The sequence below is a fragment of the Kryptolebias marmoratus genome, linkage group LG6 (genome assembly GCF_001649575.2).
Source record: "Kryptolebias marmoratus isolate JLee-2015 linkage group LG6, ASM164957v2, whole genome shotgun sequence".
NCBI lineage: Eukaryota > Metazoa > Chordata > Actinopteri > Cyprinodontiformes > Rivulidae > Kryptolebias > Kryptolebias marmoratus.
Genome location: NC_051435.1, coordinates 4,722,424 through 4,741,849, shown reverse-complemented (window position 1 = coordinate 4,741,849; position 19,426 = coordinate 4,722,424). Strand labels below are relative to the sequence as shown.

Here is a 19,426-nt window from a genome sequence, read left to right as displayed (position 1 = left end):
TGAGTTAATTAGCTGATTAGAGTGTGGTACCAGGTGCCATCAATTTTGAACCTTTTCACAAGATTCTAATTTTCTGATATGATGAATTTGAGATTTTCATTTGTTGTCATTTGTAATCATCAAAATTAAACGAAATAAACATTTGAAATAAATGAGTTTGTATGTAATGTATGAATATAATATACAAGTTTCACTTTTTAAATGGAATTACTGAAATCAATCTACTTTTTCATGATATTCTAATTTTATGACCAGCACCTGTAACCTCAGCTCCATGTGGGGAACTCGTTACCAAGGGCATCTGTCTTTGTTCGCTGCTCCTGCCTTGACTTTGCTCCTGTCTTCTTTCAGTTTGTGACTTGGAAACACCCCCTAACACCTCAGCGCTCGTTAGACCAGCAGCGGGACCAGAATTTTATTTTTTTAACTTTTACAACTGATTTGTAAAGCTTCAAGGAAACGGCAGAAGAAAGAAGTAAACTCCCAGACTGAGTGGACTTGCCACCTGAAGGTGCACACAGCTCTGTGTTGTGATGGTGCCATGCCAAACAGCCCTGAGCTGTTTACAACTACAAGCCTTCCACAAAGAGAGGCTTACTGTCAGGGTGCATCATCAAAAGCTGTTAGTTATTACACTAACATTAAATCTGAGCTGTGTAGATCAGAGCATAGAGAAAACAATTGCAATAGACCAGTGGCAGGAGTCATCTTCCGGACAGATCCAGAGAGAATTATGACCCGGGTCTGCTTTCCCCTTCAGGCTTGTTGGGCATTTTAGCAAGTTGCTGCTGATATGGTCTGCAGCTTTAGTCTTTCATTTACCTCCCAGAGGTCTCATTAAACAGGTTTCCAGCAGCAGTGCACATATGTTTCAGGAAAAAAAAAGGTTTTAATTTTAATTTTGATGAAAATATAGCTACTCAACATTTAGATACTTTAATGTTGTGTCTCTTTTAATCGTCTTTAAACCCAAAAATTAGGAGATAGAGTGTGTTCATATGCAAGCTTTGAATGTGTCCATCTTTAACTAACTAGCGTATAACTCGATTATGTTATTTGTATCAGTGGGTGATTGTGAGGACTCCACGAGTGCAGGTAACCAGGCAGATACTCCTCCCCTGACATCTATCACTTCAGTCAGTAAAACTGAAACTGATTTATTTATACCTCTGTGTAAAACCCAAGTTTGAATTTTTAGTGATAATTATGCTAGTCATCTGTTAGACAGCAGGTGATTACACAAAAGCAAGTTTGTCATCTTTTAAAATGTGTGACCCCATTGTGTTTCTTTTGTCATCCCCATGCAGACTGTATGGCGAGCTCACAAACTGCACGTACCTGGTGGCGCTGAACATGGGGTGCTACTGGCCCAACCGAATGGTGGACGAGTTCTTCATCAGTGTCCACAGGCACTACTTTCACGACTGCTCGCTGTCTGGACGACTCCTCAGGGACCCTCCAAACCGCATCCTGGGTCCTTTCATTGTTGTCCCCATCCTGGTCACCCTCCTGATGACGGCCCTAGTGGTGTGGAGGAGCAAGCGGAGCGAGGGGATTGTGTAGTAAAGGGAATCAAGGGGGTTGGAGTCAAGGTCTCACCTTCTTCTTCTGACTGTCAATATTTGGGAAAATCAGACATTAAATATGGACCTGGAGCTGAATAAGATTTAAAAGTAGATCTTACTTCAGTGCACAAGCGTGAGGATATTACAACTGCATTTAATGAGAATCATCATGGATTGAAGTCATATCTTGGGTTTATAGAGTACCGCTTTCTGCCATCTTGACCTGAATCTGATCTGGACCAGAATAAGAAATACCGTATATAAAAACATAATTCAATGAGAGAAACTCCTGCCTAAAGATTCTGGATATCATGGCAAAACTCTGACTCTTTCTGGAATTTAACAGCTGTTTCTGAGAACCAGGAAGATATGCATTTCTACAGCAGACACCTCAACAATAAGGCTTATGTAATTTAAGAGGACACAAAAAGACTCAAACCTCCAGAGAACCCATGAATATGAGTTTTTACATGTGTACATACAATATATCAGAAATATGCAGTGTGTACATTTTTGTGGTTTTTATGTGTTGCTTTCATTCATGTCAAATATGTATTTGAAATGGACTCAGAACCATGGCCCTCCTGACAGAATCATGAATTATGACAGCTAAAATTGACACAACAACAAGCCAGATGTTTAGTTCAGGTAAGAGAAAGCACAGTTTTGAGCAGCTGGTCAGTATGCACAGTTTGGATCAGCCATCGGAATATTGAGCTCCGATCCTGCATCAGCATGAAAACTGTAATGTTTTTAAACAAAGAAGATAACAAAGGAGAAAATTCACCTAGAAAAATACAACTAAAGCTACAAAGAAGACCTAAAGCTGTGGGTTAGTGTAAGTTAGCCAACGCACAACACTGCTGAGCATTGCCATTGCCCAAAGCACAGTTTGAACATCATGGACCTCGGGTTTCTATTGATTCATCATTTCCCAGTGTAGCTGAGTGCCGTATGAACTGCTCCTTCATTGATATTTTTGAATGCTCTCTTTCCTTTATAGATTCATTGACCTGTAACCTGGCTGTCAGCAAAACACACTTTAAACTACACCCACACTTTGTACTTTGTGCCAAAAACTTGTGGAGAAGAGCAATGTTTCGTATGAAATGTCTTTTTTTTCATTGGGTTGGCCATTACTGATTGATTTTGAAATCTGTGATCATGAAGAAATGTGTAAATAAAATGACTGAATAACGTGTCTAATACACTCAGTGTTGGCACTCTCTTATGAGCTTTAAAAAATGTGTTTTTTTTCATTGATTATGAATCCAAAGTTTACATCTGTCTGCACTGAGTCACAACAAATGGTTTTTTGTACCAATGCAGACTTCACAGAACAGAACTGAAGCTGCTGTAAATGTGTAAGATTTGTATTCCCTGTTTCTGAAGTCCCACTCAGTTCTGAACTTTTTCTCAGATAAGTTTAAATCCCGTGTCTCTTAAGTCCTCTGAGGCAGTCTTCTGCAAGTTCAGACCAAACTTAAAGCCAAACCTGTTTGTCTCACAGCAGCCAAGTCCAGGACAGTCACAAGTCTTAAATACATCATCTTATTGTAGTCTTTATAAGTATTACTTGTAATATTTATTTTCAAAGTTAAGACATTTTAAAATGAGATGATATTAAAAGGTGGAATGCTCCCTTCAGGTCTGGAGTGAATCTCTGGGAGCAGATCTGGGAGTTAAGGACTATGGCTGTAAAACATTTTCATAAAGATGCAAAACACCATATTTAAAATATTTGTTGCTGTGGAACATATAGCCTCGTTCTGTCGCTCTGACGGCACCTCAGCCTACAGACACTTTAAAACTTTGACTCTTTTTAACAGATCCAGATTTGATTACAAGTAAAGTTTGGGTGGGAGGAATGTTTTTAATTGTGCGGTTTGATGGAGTTGCCTCATATCACATGGCTTCATCTGGTTTCCATCTTATCTGAGGTATAAATCATGGCTTGTTTTGCTTTTTATCAGAGGAAAAAGTGCAAAGACAGACGCTGGGGATTTTTCTTTGGTAGAAATATGTTGCTTTTCTCCTGACTGACTCCAGCAATGGTTTAATTTTCCAACTGGCTCCACTGTGGTGAAGCTCGACTGTGATAGACAAGCTGGTGAGGGTTAATCCATCCACCTGCTGAGTATTCCTGGAAAGTACCGGTTGCAATACAACTTTCAAGGTAGTTTTATGAACAAAATGATATGAGATGTGAAAAAAGTCGGTAGCAGAACTGCAAACGTAAGTCATTTCATCTCCAAATGTTTTGTTCTCTATTTTCACATTTAGGCATTAACATCAGAATGAAATCATAAACATCATTTATATTTTATCATCATCTTAATTTAATTTTGATGCTACACAAACTCTCAATTTCCTGACTGCTACAAGTCAAATATTTGTCAAGCCTAATTCTAGTTTCCTTTTCTTTGCACAATAAAACAAACAATAAAGTTGTTTACAAGAGGACCCTTACTTGTGGGTGTGTTGTGTTTAAAACCTGTCTGCAGATGCCAGACAAGCTGCTGATCTGAACTGATGACTGGTGTCATCAAGGTTTTGCATGTGCACATGTGAAATTGACAAACATCAGTGCAATCAGGTTTACTTTAAAACTTGCAAACATCAAAGTATAAATGGATGAAATGTTCGCTTGGAAAACAGATGTAAAACAGACATAAAACAAATGTTTTCTCTCTGTTTGCTAAGGATTCATCAGAACCTGACTCAAGGCTGGGCAGAGAAATGGAGACCACACAAGCTGTTAGTAATGATGTGTTTATATTTCACACATATCAGACGAGATGAAAACAAAACTAAACCAAACAAGTGTCGCTCCTCTATATTAGGCAAACCAAATCTCCTTGAGAAACTGGTCTCTGCTCAGCAGACTCGTGCAGGAAAAGGCCTGCACACAAGCTGCACTGCTGATCATTTTCTCATGTAAGTGAAAACGACTGGCTGTTTATCAGCGCTGTGTCAGGCTGGTAAACGTTTGCCCTGAACCCCTCCCCTCCATGTCATCATGTGGAGGACGGAGGACACAGAGATTAAACTTTTATCAGACCATCTTTAATGCTCTGCAGCTGCAGGTCAGAATTTTAGGATTAGGGCTTTAAAATAAATTAAGATTTTCATATGTTGTTCTTTTGGCTGCATCTTTCTGCAGGGCTCACCACAGTGAGCAAACTCACGGGAAAGATTTGGCAATTGTTTTACGCCTTTATGGCCTTCTTGATGCAACCTGGGCTTGAACCTGCAGCCGTAGGATTACGGCACTGACCACTGAGCTAAATTGCAAAATTATGAAAACTGTACAAAAAATGAAAGATATGTTAGTTTGAAACATTAAACCAACCGGTCCAGAAGACGTTCTGCGAAAGCTGTCGGGCCCTGCCTTTATGGCGCTCTATCGCCCTGCTTCATCCCTAATATTTATTCTTGACAGTCGTCTCATGCAATCTTTTTCTTTTCTTTCATACTTAGCAGGAAATAAAGTCTTTTAATTTCTACATGTCTTCTCCAAGATTCACCATATTTATTTACCTACACAGATTACGACCAGCCTAATCAGTCGCATGAATTCAGTTTCCATATGTTGAGTAAACTCTTTCAAACTGCACCATTTCACCATACTTTGCAATGAGTGTGTTAATATATACAGGTTTTTGTTATTTTTGGTAAACTTATGATCAATTTTTTATGTTGCTAAACAATAAAAATATCCTTGTAATGATCTAAACAATGAAAGATAAACATTTTTTTACAGTGAGGTGAGACATTTTGGTAAACCTAAAAACAACCTTTTGAAACAGATATATTGTTATGTTATCATGACAGCAGTGTTTCCAGGACATTTCAGGGACACCTTGCATTTGTTCCTTCACAGATTTGGACAAAGGACATGTTTTGATCGTCCCTGCTTTCTCATCAGCACAGATGGCAAATGTTAATGTCTTCCGTTTCAAAGCAAAAAATAAAGATGTAAAAATATAAACTCAGATGTGTTTGGGACGGCCAAGGACTTGCTGTCAGAAATAACCTTCTCTGCATACTTTTACTGCCCTTATTAACGATTTTCCTCTCCCTGGTGAATAATTTATAAAGAAGAGAGGCAACCCGAGGAGGCGCAGGATTCCCATGTGACGATAAGGGCAGCTGATACTTTGACAGGAGCAGTGGTCCACTCTGCAGTTATTCTTATTAATTATTAAACACCATGGGTTCAGGTAAATGAGATCAACCTGTTTATCTTAAATCTTGCTGTGTGTGAGTTTATCAGTTTGATTCAACAGTGACTTTACTTACTTCTGCTTTATTTCTTTTTAATTTTTGTTTTCAATCACAGAGCTACCATAAATGCAAATGCAAAACCTTACTGCCATTTTATTGATTATTTGCCAGGTTCATAAAGCTGTGCATGTGTACAGTTGTCTCTTTAAAATCTCAGTCATCGTAAAATGACATGCACGCCCACAAACCTATTTACCACCTTCATCTTCTGACATGAATATGTGGAGGCACTACGCTGGGTGTTTATTTGCGTAGAAAAACATGGTTTGTATCCCACAAAACTGGACATGACTCCTGAAATAAAACCACCTGTCAATGAAATGAAACATCCCCAGAATTAATGCTTTATGTTCTCAGATTCTAAAGAAGTCAAAGTATTTTAGACAGACAAAAAATCTTCAGTGCATTCAAAGAACTGACACTGCAATAAAATCTTGTTTGACATAATTCACTGATAATTTAGTCCCCAGTTTGTACATGAAGAGGTAAAAATGAACCGTTTCCTAATCCCAGCAGCATTACCTTGAATGTACAGACTTTTTGACAGAAACCTCACATGGTTATACTAGTTTTCGACTTGTTGTGCAAGACAAACCTGCCTCATCAATCTGGGTCCACCTACACCTAATTACTACTCCTGACGGGACCATTGTTGCCAAGGATGAAATTCAAACAATGCTTAATGGAGCTTCAGTACAATCAAAGCAGAAAACAGACAAAAAAAATGACATAAGATGTATTATAATGCGCAGTTAAGATTACCTTTTGTAATTTTAATTGTCTAAATGTCTTTTTTGGGTTCTGGTTGTTTCACAGGTGCTTTATAAATTTGATTTGACTGCTAAGGTTCTCCAACAAAGCTCATAAACCTTTCTGTATCTGACAGCACAATAAAGGGAAGTAATTACAAAACCAGCTGTTTACTCCAACATGTGCACACAAATAAACCTGAACCCAAATTTTCTCAACTGTTCAATATAAAAAAATGAACTTTTTTGTCATTTATTTTTACACTTAGGAACAAACGCGTGTTTTTAGACACATGTAATTATTCAACATCATTCAAAACACAAAAACAACCCAGAGCTACAAGCATTTTCTTACAAAATTCAGCTTTATTTCCCAGGTACAGTCCTACAAAGTGTTGTTGCTTCACACTATCTGAGGTTTCAACAAGTATTTTCCTTCCCTGTTGATGTCTCATTTAAACAATTAAATTAAATCACTGGCTGTGTTAAAAGGCAACACCCCTGTGGTGTAAGTCTAACCTGGTGAAACTGTGGTCTGGAGGATTAAATAGCACAAATGTTTTCGTCCTCGCAGGATGATTTAACTGCACACAGATGCTTAGGCTCAACCAGGCACCAGAGATCAGACTGAAGACAGAGAAACTAGTCTGTGATTGTATTTTCATCTGCTGTACATTTATTGTCTTGTCTTTGATTATAAACCAAAGATCTTTAACCTTTTGCCTTGTATTTTTTCCTCCTTTACATTGCTCTCAGTGTAAGTGCCATAAATGTTTGTTAGTAGCTCTTTGAAACAGACTTTCAATACATGAACTTAAGCTGCACTGACAACTTATAATGTCAAATCAGAGTTTCAGCTGTGTGAGTTTTAGTCAAAAGTTGAGTAATCTGAATTTGTAATCTGAGTAAAGTGCATTTTGGACATGTTCAAACTAGAGTAAGAGCACTAGAGCTGTATTTTGACTCCTGCACAGGAGTTGTCCTCTGAGAGGAAACATTTGAGGCAAATGTCCAGACTGATAAAAGTAATCATTAAAAAACTGCTAAAAATCTGCCCATCTTGTTTTGAAAAGAGTGCCACAGCAGAATAACCATAAATATGGGGCAGCTGCTGAGGTGAGGACAGAGGTAAACAACAAAATAATGTGCACAACCAAGAATGCACTTTTGCAAGCCGTGCATCAAAAAATAGGTTGTGATTTTCAAAACGCAGCCTCATGGAGTCAGTCCTAAAGATTCAGAGTTTGGCGAGAGTGCAATAGAAAATTCATGTGTCTTATCACAAATTTCCTGCAGTTTTTAGTCACCCACAGTCACAGTGAGATATCACCTTTATGAATCAAGGCTAATTTGAGCTGCTAACTTGTGTTTGCCATCTACCAACAGCTAGTTTTTTAAAGCTTACCTCTCGCTCAGTAACATTTTGTAAAAACCTGCCATGCATGTTTAATCAGTTCAATTTACATTCATTTATGAAACACATATTTTATCTTGAGTCACTTTCCAACCTCTTTTATGCCTCAATTAGGCCAACATCAAACCAAGAGGTATATTAAATTAATGAGATACCAAGGGCTTGAATATGCCACAAATGCTGTTCAGAAACCAATAAACGATGAGCACTGAAAGGTTTGAGATATTATCATATTTTATGGGCTTTTCATCAAAATACGTGTAACCAGTAAGAACACAATACAGTATATCTGTAAATTAATGGTCAGAAATTGCTCCATGTGAGAAATAAGCAATTTTTCTTCCCTTCCCACTGAAGTATTTATAAAATCTCCTCGACTGAGTGGTTCTTGGTAAATGTGCTAAAGCTCACAAGAGCAATTTAAATCTGTGGGTTTCTAAATTAATTAAACCTAGTGCATGAACTGCTGTACGCAGGCCAATTTTCTGAACTAGTGATATGCATCTTCTGTTAGGTATAAATCAAGAGCCTAAACAGGGTCTTTGATGATGTTGCCCAGCAACAGGAGCAAATTAGCCCCTGCTTTAACCCTTCCCCCATCTCACAGAGCAGGAAAGTCTTCTGCACACCGTCATCGATGCAGCCTCAAAGTCAGTGTTGCGCTTGTTCTAGTCCCCCAGCAGCAAATCAGGCAAACAGGCAAGAACAGGTGTTTGTTTAGTTATTAGAGGGACAAATTAATGTCATGTTCATATAAATTAATTGTGTTATGTTTCCAAGACATCACTGACAAAATGAGAAAAGGTGTGCATTCACATGTGTATTATTTTTACATGAGAGTTTATTCTAGAGAAGAAAATGAGCTTTAAAGGTAATTATTACATCCTAACCATCACCTCAGGAGTGGATTTTGTGCCACACATTTATGTAATCAGTTTTGTACTATGATTGCAAACAATAGTAGAAAAAAACTGTCTTGAAGAGCAGTAATTTAAATTATGGAATGCCAACAACTTAAAAGGAAATGCTTTTTAATTTAAAAGCTTCCTGCAGCCACAGTTCCTCCAATCCAAGTTAGAGGACATAAAGAAAAGGTGGAAGTGAAATATGTGAGCTGCTGAGGTCAGAGTCTCCTCCTCCCGATGTCCCCTTACGTAGCAATATAATGTCATTCACAGATGTTTGCTGCTAATGTTAGTACATGCCATTTTCAATGCACAGAATGCAGCTCCTCATTCTCCCATGTGGTTCCGGTGTATTTCTGTCTTGTTCACAGTCTCCCAGTGGATCCTGAAAAAGCATTTCAATCTGCCAGCAGGCAGCCTGGGGGATAAAATCCTAACAAGCACTGCTAAAAAAAAAGTAAATTAAGTGGTCAAAACTTTTTTGTTACTCCATTAATAAAACAAAAAGTTTGATTGTAAACTGATTTCAGATCGATATACAATTGGGTAAATGATGTTGTCAAAATATACGGTTAAAAACTAAATGACCAGACTTATACTTAAGGGTGCATAAGTCTTCATGTTCACAGCTGTGAACCACGCATCACCACTTTGTCCTTTCACCACATTAAGCAGCTTCATCAGAGCAGTCTCACGGTCTACGCTGTGAAGCATTACAGTCATCTGTCTCTGGAGACGGGGGAAGAGAAGTTGGAGGATGCATAGGAAAGAGTGCTGGTGGGTGGACAGAAATATAAGAGGCTGTATAACCACAAAAAAAGGAGTAGAATTTACTTAGAGGACAGGCTCAAAGTCTAATTTAATGAATGTGAAGTTGTGAAAAGCCTGAGGAGAAATGTGAGAAGCCTTTGGCAGCATGACCCCACTAAATCCTATTTTTATGGATGTTCATGGATCAGAAGTATTACTTTATAGTGAGGTACAACAATACAGTTTTTTCAGAAAAAAATACTTTAAAATTTGACAGCAACTGGATTAGTCAGATGATTGAGATGGAAGCAAAAAAAATCATATACTGCCTAACAAAACAATAATTAAAGGTTGAGTTAAGAGTATTACAGAGTAAATAAGTTTTAGAGGTGAAGTTATTTACCCCCTACATGATTTAACTGTAGCTGTTCATTCCTTAAATCAGTCATTCCCAATTCTGGTCCTCAAGGAACGCTATCCTGCATGTTTTAGTTGTTTCCCTGCTCTGACACACCTGATTTGAATGCATCAGTGATTAACAGGCTTCTGCAGACATCAAAGACCTGCTGAAGAGCAGGGAAACAATGAAAACATGCAGGATAGTGTTCCTCGAGGACCAGGGCTGGGAACCGCTGCCTTAAGGACATATTGTGGTGTTGGAAATACTGCAATTCTGGATCAATAAGAAAACTAAAATTGGATAAATATCCAATGAATTATTAAAACCTGGAAGGAAAGCGGCAAACAATTTTCTCCAAAGAAGAAACGTAGTTAGAAGAGAAAATGTTTAGTAGAAATCACTTAAATGTTTTGTGAAATCAAGATTAGACAAATCCACAGTGGACCACTTCACTCAACATATTGGGACTAAACATCTGTGTAGCCTTGAGAAACCGACTTATTAGTGAGGTTAATGAGGTGTGAAAGAAGTTCAGTTTGCCTGGGAGCATAAAGACTGAACTCTGGAGCAGTGGATAAATGTCTTGCAGGCTTGATAAGACCTGATTGTTACTGTTCTAAAGTGATGACTCCATCCCAGTAAAACATGAAGCAGATGCAGTCGTGTTCTCACCATGCTGAATGGTTCCAGTGTTGTTTTAGTTCGTTAGATATAGGTTCAACAATGTTCGGTCCCCAAAAATACTGGTTTTCAGTTCAGCTGACTGCATGAAAATACTTAATGACAAAGTTTTTACATCCCTGATGGAGCAATCATATATTAGGTTTACAAAGCCAGGACTTAGGATAAAGCTGACTTTGTTCTAGGATTTGAGAGAAACACGTCTCCTGTGTTAGCAGTGTTCCTCATAAAGTTCTCCTCCAGAAAGGAACAGAATAATGACTTCGACAACATGAGGAGGCAAAGAGCCAGAGTGGTAATACATTTATCCAGCGCTGTATTTTATATTTGTTTTCTCTCGTTAATTTGAACAGCTGCAGTTGTAGGAACCAACTGAGATTACTTTGGCTTTTAAAACTAATTAGCAGGAAAGTTATGCTTGAAAACTCAGGTGCTTATGAGGTTACTTGTGTAGGCTGGAGTTGACAACAAAATCTCAGAAGAAATATATCTGACTCTCCTGGAGTTTGCATAACAAGGTAGACCAGGGGCACATTTGACATTTTTAAACATTTTAATTCATCCATGAACTGTTCTACAGTAGGTGCATTAAGTGAATGCACTGTTTTTAAAATATTATTGATTAAACTAAAGCTATTAAGCATTTTACAGCTGGATCAACCGCAGTTGGAAGGTTAACACATTAGAGAACAGCAAAACAGTGGTGTCTCCTCAGTGTAGAGCTGTACTAAATCAATCTTCATGTCTGACACCTGTGGATTCAAAGATTTGTCTTCCTTACATTCATGTTGCCTGATATTTGATATCTGCTTTATTTTACAGCTTTCAATAAAAACAGCTGGCCAGCATTTCTTGAATGAATTCCTTGAAAAAATGCATATCAGCCACTCTTGTTCATGTTTAAACTAATGTCATCTTATGAAAAATGACAAAGTTAAAGCCATTTTGGTTAAATCTTGTAAATGACATTATGCACAATCTCTAGCTAGATTGTGAGATCTCATGCGATGTGTTAGCACTTGAAGTATGTGTTGGGAAATACTTTCAGCAACTACCACACCAAATTTTAGGTCAATGCCTGTAAAATTGCCAGAGTTATAACCATTTCTGTGGTTGCTAAAGTTGCTTTTCAGTGGCCGCCATCTTGAATTGGGTTGACTCTAAAAGGATAATCAGTTGTAGAGGCACATCCAGTGATTTTTTTCTGAAAGTTTTGATCCACACATGTAGCGACATAAACAAAAACATAAGCATCTGAATAAATCTTTACTCAAATGTACGAAATTCAAAGAATGTGCTGGACTGCCTACATTCAACAAATTTGGCAAGGAAAGTTAGTCTAACCAGCTTTGTTTAAATATCACAACCTGACATGTTGGAGCATAAAATGCTGCTGTGTTTGGCTGGATGATGTGTGCGTTACTCTGTTGTGGCTGTGGATCAGACTATATTAAATATGACAAATGCTGCACATTGTGCACAAAACCATACATATTTGAATGTTAAAACAACAAAAAAAGTTTGCCTGTTGTGTTCCACAGAAACAAAATTAAATTGACCTTTATTGTTATTTAATCTTCTGCTTTCGGGATTTAATCTTCCATTTCCAGATCTTGCAGTAAAATCTACAGTAAAGCTGAACTTGTGAGTGACAGAGGAGTCTGTGTGCATCGATGATCATGATGTAAACCTGCAGGAAAATGATGACGTAAAAAAATGCATGTTTATCTGATCTGACATTTAAGTTGCTCTGATTCAACAAGGTTCATCTAACCATAGCAATACAGTCATTGTTTCTGTTTAAGTTGGCATGACTAAATGTATTATTGTTTGCAGCCGTCCAAGTTAATCTCACAGCACAATGAAATGCCTCCTACAGCTGGAAACAGAGTGGGCAGCTTTTGAAGCAGAACAAAGGAAATAGAGAGGCACTTACTCTCAAACACACACTGTGATGCAGAAACAGACACGTGTAAGTGCATCCGTTCATTCACCAAACACACACACATACACACACACACACATCTGGATATGGATGTGCAAACTCAAGTAGAACATAATCACAAAAACTGCTGTAAAGCTTCAGAGCCTAATATGTGACTATAGACCAGTGTGTGCTGCTAAAACAGAAACTGACAGCGTGAAATTATGTACAGCAACAAAGAGAGGAGTCGACTTGGATTTTAACAAACTTTTCTTGGCTTTCATGGATTTTGTGTCAGTCTGGTAACTGATGAAACTCCTAAATAGAGTAAAGCAAAGGCTCCCAATAATCTGTACTGACAGCGTTTGTCTGTGTCGGCGCTCGCAGCAAAATTATTAAACTTCGGCTGCAAATTTTATCATAGACTTTTTCTGCCTGTCAGATTTGTTAGAGTGACCCAAATTTGGAAAAGAAGGTCAGCAAAGACACCTCAGGGCTAAAACAACTTGGCGCTGTCTCCTCTGTTTTTTGTGCACCACCACTGGTACAGTTTATTTTATATAATTTACCTCACTGCTGACACTGTTAGTGCATCTTGTTGACATGAGTAAAGACAAAGTGTCTCTGTCTGCTCCCGTTGTTCAGATTTGAAACCAAAATGTCCATTTTTTTGGTAGCTGCCATGTTGTATTTTTGGAGCCATGGGTTGATGTTGACACGGGTCTGTACCCTTGATATAAATGTCTCATTTGTTCACATGGAGGAGAAGGACTTAAAAATTGTACTGGAACAAACTACTCGAAGGTATTCGTCCTTTGTGGCTTCAACTTCTGGGTTTCTGTCCTGTCTCCAGTTATTATATGTCTCGATGATGCATCTGTACATATTTTTAAACAGGATTCTTTTTTCTAATCTGTCATCTGAAATGATACAAATAATACAAACGTGTGAAGAAATTCATTTTATTTAAACAAAAGTTGCTGAATCTGGCCTCAGTATGCTGTTGTAAAATCACAACGCCACATCCTAAAACACAACTGATGACTGAAATAATCCCTAAAGGCAAGGTATATTGTTGGTGCATGAATTTCTGAAAATAAATTCATAATCATCTTTCCTGACAGCCTTGGAGGCGTCGGAGTCCAGAGTATATGTCTGCAGTCAGAACTTGGGGAAATAAATATCAATGCAGTCTAAATATTTCTTGAAGCTCAGTTTGTTTGCTGTCAGGGATCTTATATTGCCCGTGATATTCAAGGAAAGAAAACATTTAAACTTTCCCCTCCTTACTCTACATTTGATTTCTGCCATACATTACAGACATCTGCTTTTAATTTCATCAGAATTAAGGCTTTTATTGCTTACTAAATTGTTACTTTAGGGCTCAATCAGCTGCTCTATCATGCAGATGCACAGGCATCCTAACAAATAACATTACCAGAAATACCAGAGGAAATCCTGCAAGTAGCAACATTTTAAAACTATGCAAGGATAATGCTTAATAGTAAAAAAAACAAACTTCAAGGGTCTGCAAAAACACATATTAGAGGATATTAGCTTCAGGCAGGCACAGTGTATATGAAATGTTATAATATTGTACGGAAACATTTGTTCTGCTACTGAAAGAAGTGTTTTATTTATTTGTTTCAAAAATAATACAATCACTTCATTGTTAGGAGAAACTTTGGAGACTTCTTTAAAAAATGTGTGCTTTGTTTAAGAGGAAATCCATAATTAATCAGTCTGTGGTAAGCCTTTACTCTGCCCAGAGGTTCTATCAAACTGGATGCAGTTACAGTATTCTGATAAATGGGTTTGACATCTGAAAACTGAATCCCAGCATTGTGATTGTTCAGGGAAATAAAGAAAGATGATACAGTAAGTGTTTGTGAGTCAGAGGGTAAAAAAAGGAGATGGAAAAGGATAGCAAGGCCAAACTCTAACATTATTGAATTTTTATTTTGTTAGCTCACTTACCTTTAAGCTCTAGTACACATGTAGAAAAATATATTTTAACAGAATATTTTCCATAAAAAATAGAAGAACCTTTGTTCAAGGTTCTTCTTTTCACATCACCGACAGGACATCTTAAAACTTATATCTTCCCCGAAGTTCTCGAGCTCAAAGTTTTCCTCAGTATCGAGCTTCAAAGCAGGTATCGACCAAATCGAGCAAAACTGGAGGCAGGTTTTATATCAGCTGGGTGTTGGATTTTGTGGCAGTGACCTCTTAATGGATTCTGATGTCTCTGTTTCCCAATAAAGTGATTAAAATTTATGAGCAAACCTGAAAATGATTATAGTTAAGTTTGACATTGTTCTTGTGTAGAATAGAACACACAATCTGGCATTCTGAGCCAAATAAATTATAAAACCTACAAAAAGTGCTTTTGCACATGAATAAAAGAACAAAATGCAAACAAAAAGAATGATTCTTGTATACTTGCTTGTCTAAGTCAGCTGGATTTGAAAAAATATCAGGGATTTTATTTAGAATACCAAATATATAACATTCTCTTTTCTTTGTTTATACAGAAAAAAAATCTCTTGAGACTCATTGTCTCATTTAAAAGAGCATTAAAGCAATACGGACAAAATGGTTTTGGTTTTGGTTAAAATGCCACAGAAGTGGTACCAGTCCAGAGTGAGGATCCTGGACAGGACTGAGAGCGCATGAAGTGAACTGAGTGTCCCCAAAATAAACTCAAAAAGAAACTGAGCTGTGCTGTTATTTTTATGACATTAAGTTGCAGATTTCCCTCTGAATTCTGAATCTATAAACGCCTCATCGCAGCCAAAAAATGAGATTTTTTTTCTTGTGTTCCAGTGCTCCAGTCTGCCTTTCAGTGCTTCAGAAAAAATATGAACAGTATCATAGAGAAGGTGACAATGAGCATTTCTGCACTTTTTCCATTTGATTGGCCTATAAGACAGAACCAGGATATGACTAAGGAGATGAGTCATACAATAAAAAGGAGTAGGCTGATTCTGACAGGTGATCTGAAGGAGCGAGACGGTAGACCTCATTCTGCAGATGAAGCAACCATACAGAATACAGTGATATTATTCTCTGATTCAGCTTCTGTGGAAACCTTTTCAAAATATAAGTCTACTTTTATTTAGTTTGAATATTAGTTTGCTGCTTTCACAGCAAGCACAGATTGTGGACATAATCCCCTTTGCATAAATTTTCCACCAATCAAACCATCTCCTAAGTTGCAAAAGTGCTGGCTGGAGCTAATTTATGTGATGAATGACCCATCGTTTAAACCAACCAATCCCCTCGTACATATGGCTGGCAGGTGTGCTGCTCCCAGAAACTCTGTAGGGACAAAATTTCTGCAGCCTCTGGTTATTTTTTTCACTCACCTCATCGCCAGCGCTTCTCAAAGGCACGGAAACGTGTTGTAGGACAATTGTGAGTACTTATTTCAGGCTGCATTCAGGCTTAACAAAGCATCTTACTCTTGTTGAGAAGAGAAAGTGGAGAAAACTGGAGAAATGTGATTTATAGCGCTCCCCCATCTCATTACCCAGCTGATGCTGTCAGCTGTCACTGCAGACCCAGGATAATGCAATATGCTGCACCCATAGGGCAAGTGTAAAGTTTGATTGTGTCTCCTCCTTCCCCACATGCACTGAGTGGCTGTGTGTGTGACTGACAGACATCTGCACCGCCAAGTCAACTGCGTGAATGTGCTGACAGCTGGGAGATGGAGTCAAAGACTGGGACATTGTGGACATGCATGTGTAAGACCGTGCACGTGAATGCACCTCCCTCCCAGCTTGGCAAAGAGCAGAATAATAACAAACGGCGAACAAAATGTATTTCTAATGTTTGGTTTTTTTGGTTAGTTTTTATTAAATGTACACTCAAGAACCTAATTTGTTGAATGAACATAGAAATTTAGGGGGGAAATACAATTATATGGCTTTCATTCACAAAGAAAGACTGACTGTATATAGTTCAGATCTGAACTGGGGTTCTGTGGAAATGTTATGAACTGTTAATATCTTACCTGTTGTAGATGGTTCTTTGAATGGCCTCTAAGCCCAAATCGGATCCAGCCTTTTTAAAACAGCTCCAATCTTAGAGATTTCGCAGGGGTTCATGCTAACTATTTTATAAACATTTTACATTGTAGTCAAATTTTCCATTAGATGGGTATTCTGACAGAAAGATTATGACATTCCTATAGGAAGTGCTACAGCTAGCTGCTGCCACTATCCTAGGCTTGGGGGGCCATCTTTGTTGACTCCAAAAGTTATTCAGTTGTGCATGTACTTGAGATTACTTTCTGAAGTTTATATTTAAGATATTTTGCTAACAGCGAGACAAAGACACACGTACACACACAGACGCATCATCTCCCACCACCAGGATGAAACTCGAGCTCATCCAACAGTTACAAACAGGATTATTTATTTGGAGTTTTGCTTCTCTTGATCGAATAAACTCACCCATCTACTCTTTACCAGCTGCTGATAGTTGTACCCAGTATTTCTTTGTAAAAATTAAAAAAGTAAATAAATGAAACGTTCACTTGCACAATTATATCTTCTTGATTAAACCTGGAGGAAGTAGAGAGCAAAAACAAAGACGGGTAAAATTCCATCACCATTTATTTTTTTTATGGATGCAAAATTAAACCTAACTCAGTTTTTTAAAGTAATCATTGAATCATTTTTAACTCAGTGTACAGAGCCAACTTGCCAATAAGGTATCAAAGCACTTTTGGATTGCAGTTAGTTTGAAACTCTTCATACTAAAGGTGGAGATGGTGTGTGATTGTGTGTGAAAAAGAGATAAAAAACGGTGAGCAGAGTCAAACTGTGAGGACAAGAGATGAATCTGAGAACAGAAAATATTTGGCTCTTGTTTTTCATGGCAGTAAGTTATGTCAGTGGAGCTGAAAACATTCAAAATTTGTAGTTTTTTCTGTGTGTGTATACATGTGATGGAAACAAAATGTGACAATGTGGTCATTCTCATGCTGTCCAATGGGGCTGCAGGCTTCTTTACCTTGGCTGTGGGTGAATCAGAAACATAGGTGCATGGATGCGCTCATCTTTTACAACAAAATGTGACATGTTCCTGTTTCCGTGCGAGTTTGTGAACTCCCATGCACTTTCTCTTAAGCGACACAAACAATGCAGGCACTAAAACAGAGAATTAGTAACATATTCTTTCTTTTGATTCCTTATATTTGTAAAACAGCCAAGTGTCACTTCTGGTCTTCATCGGTAAAACATCATGAGACTCCTCGTTTCTTTTGCTGTGGCTCATTTCCAACAGGCTCGTGGTCACCTTATTGTGGTGGCATCATTTGTTGCCACAATGTACAAACATTGTAGCTGCTGTAACACTCAACTGAAGAGTCTAATTAAAGCATTTTTTCTTTTGCAAGTCCTTCCTGTGTTCCATTCATTGATTTTGATTTTTTTTTTCTTTTTAGATTTCATTCCTGCAATGTGAAGTTTATTGCAACTGGGTGAACAAAAAGGAGGGGTAGGCAGGTTTGCGTTGTCAGGAGGAGGGGTGCAGTAAAAGTCAAAGAGTCTGCTGCTGATTCACGCGTGGAGTCGGCCAGATAAGCAGAGGCAAAGGTGGAGCAGTTTGGTTGGTTGGTGCAGGCTCACGTCAGTAGCCCATGCATCTATCATCTGGCATAGTGCTTGATGTAATCTTGAACTTTATTCCGAAAATCCTCCTGAGTGGAAAAGAGGGGAAGCAAACAAAAGAGAGAAGTGTTAAATGGAAAAAAGGTATACAACGCCGTGCAAAAGTATTCATCCCTCGTTCAAATCTTTCTGTTTTGTTGTCTAACAACCTGGAACTTTATTGGACTTTTATTTTGGTTAAAAGCAGTAATTCTCAAAAATTACTTCAGATTAATGAAATTAAATGGGGAAAAGATGTGTTAACTAATTTAAAAATATAACATTTTAAACTTTTGAGATTGATAATTTGAAAATAAGAACACAATATTTAAAAGTTCCTCATTGTGACTCATTTTGCCAGCAGGGGTCACGCATATCTTCATTCACTGGAGCTCCGTTAAATCGATTAGTAGGAAATGGAAAGACGATGGCACCACAGGAAACCTGCCAAGAGAGCATTGTCCACCAAAACTCATTGAGCAGCGAAGGAGGGCATTAATCATAAAAAACAAAGATAACCCTGATGGAACTGGCCAGCTCCTCTGCAGAGACAGAAGGATCCGTCCAGAGGACCACATTATAAGCTGCACAGAGCTGGACTCCATGAACGAGTGGCAGGAAAAGGCCACGGGTTAAAGAAAAAAGGTTGACGGTTTGGAATTTCTTCCCCAAACAAGTAGAAGAAGGTGCTGAGGTCAGATGAGACCAATGTTTAACTTATAGGCCATCAAGCATAACTCCATGTCTGAGGCAAACCTACCACCTTTCATCATGCAGTGAAGCATGGTGGTGGTAGGATCATGCTGTGGGGATGTTTTTCCATCAGCAGGGACTGAGAAAGTAGTCTCAGTCTCAAACTTCTAGAGATTTGAGACTGGGATGGAGGTCCACCTTCCTGCAGGACAATGACCCTGAAGTCACTGCTGAAGCTACATCCACTGGTGGAAGGAGAACCAGTTAAATGTTCTAGATTAGTCCAGTCAAAGCCCAGACTGAACACTTCATTAATCTGAAGTATTTCTGGAGAATAATTGCTTTTAATTAAAAATAAAATTCCTATTAAATTTCAGGTTGTATCAAAACAAAATGGA

General features: G+C 38.1%; 2 protein-coding genes across 3 annotated transcripts in view; one reads left to right on the top strand and one right to left on the bottom strand.

Annotated features, from left to right (window-relative positions):
• ramp1 (receptor activity modifying protein 1) overlaps positions 1–2,775 on the top strand; it is a 51,331-nt gene extending 48,556 nt beyond the window's left edge. For both annotated transcript variants that reach the window (XM_017420627.3, XM_025006890.2), the window contains exon 3: positions 1,308–2,775. In XM_017420627.3, the coding sequence (XP_017276116.1) occupies positions 1,308–1,563 (256 nt within the window). In that variant the 3' untranslated portion in view covers positions 1,564–2,775. The remainder of the gene's footprint in view (positions 1–1,307) is intronic.
• A 14,504-nt stretch (positions 2,776–17,279) lies between these two features.
• Positions 17,280–19,426, bottom strand: part of ube2f (ubiquitin-conjugating enzyme E2F (putative)) — a 32,538-nt gene continuing 30,391 nt past the window's right edge. Inside the window, exon 10 of the mRNA XM_017420630.3 lies at positions 17,280–18,385. Within this exon, the coding sequence (XP_017276119.1) occupies positions 18,335–18,385 (51 nt within the window). The 3' untranslated portion in view covers positions 17,280–18,334. The remainder of the gene's footprint in view (positions 18,386–19,426) is intronic.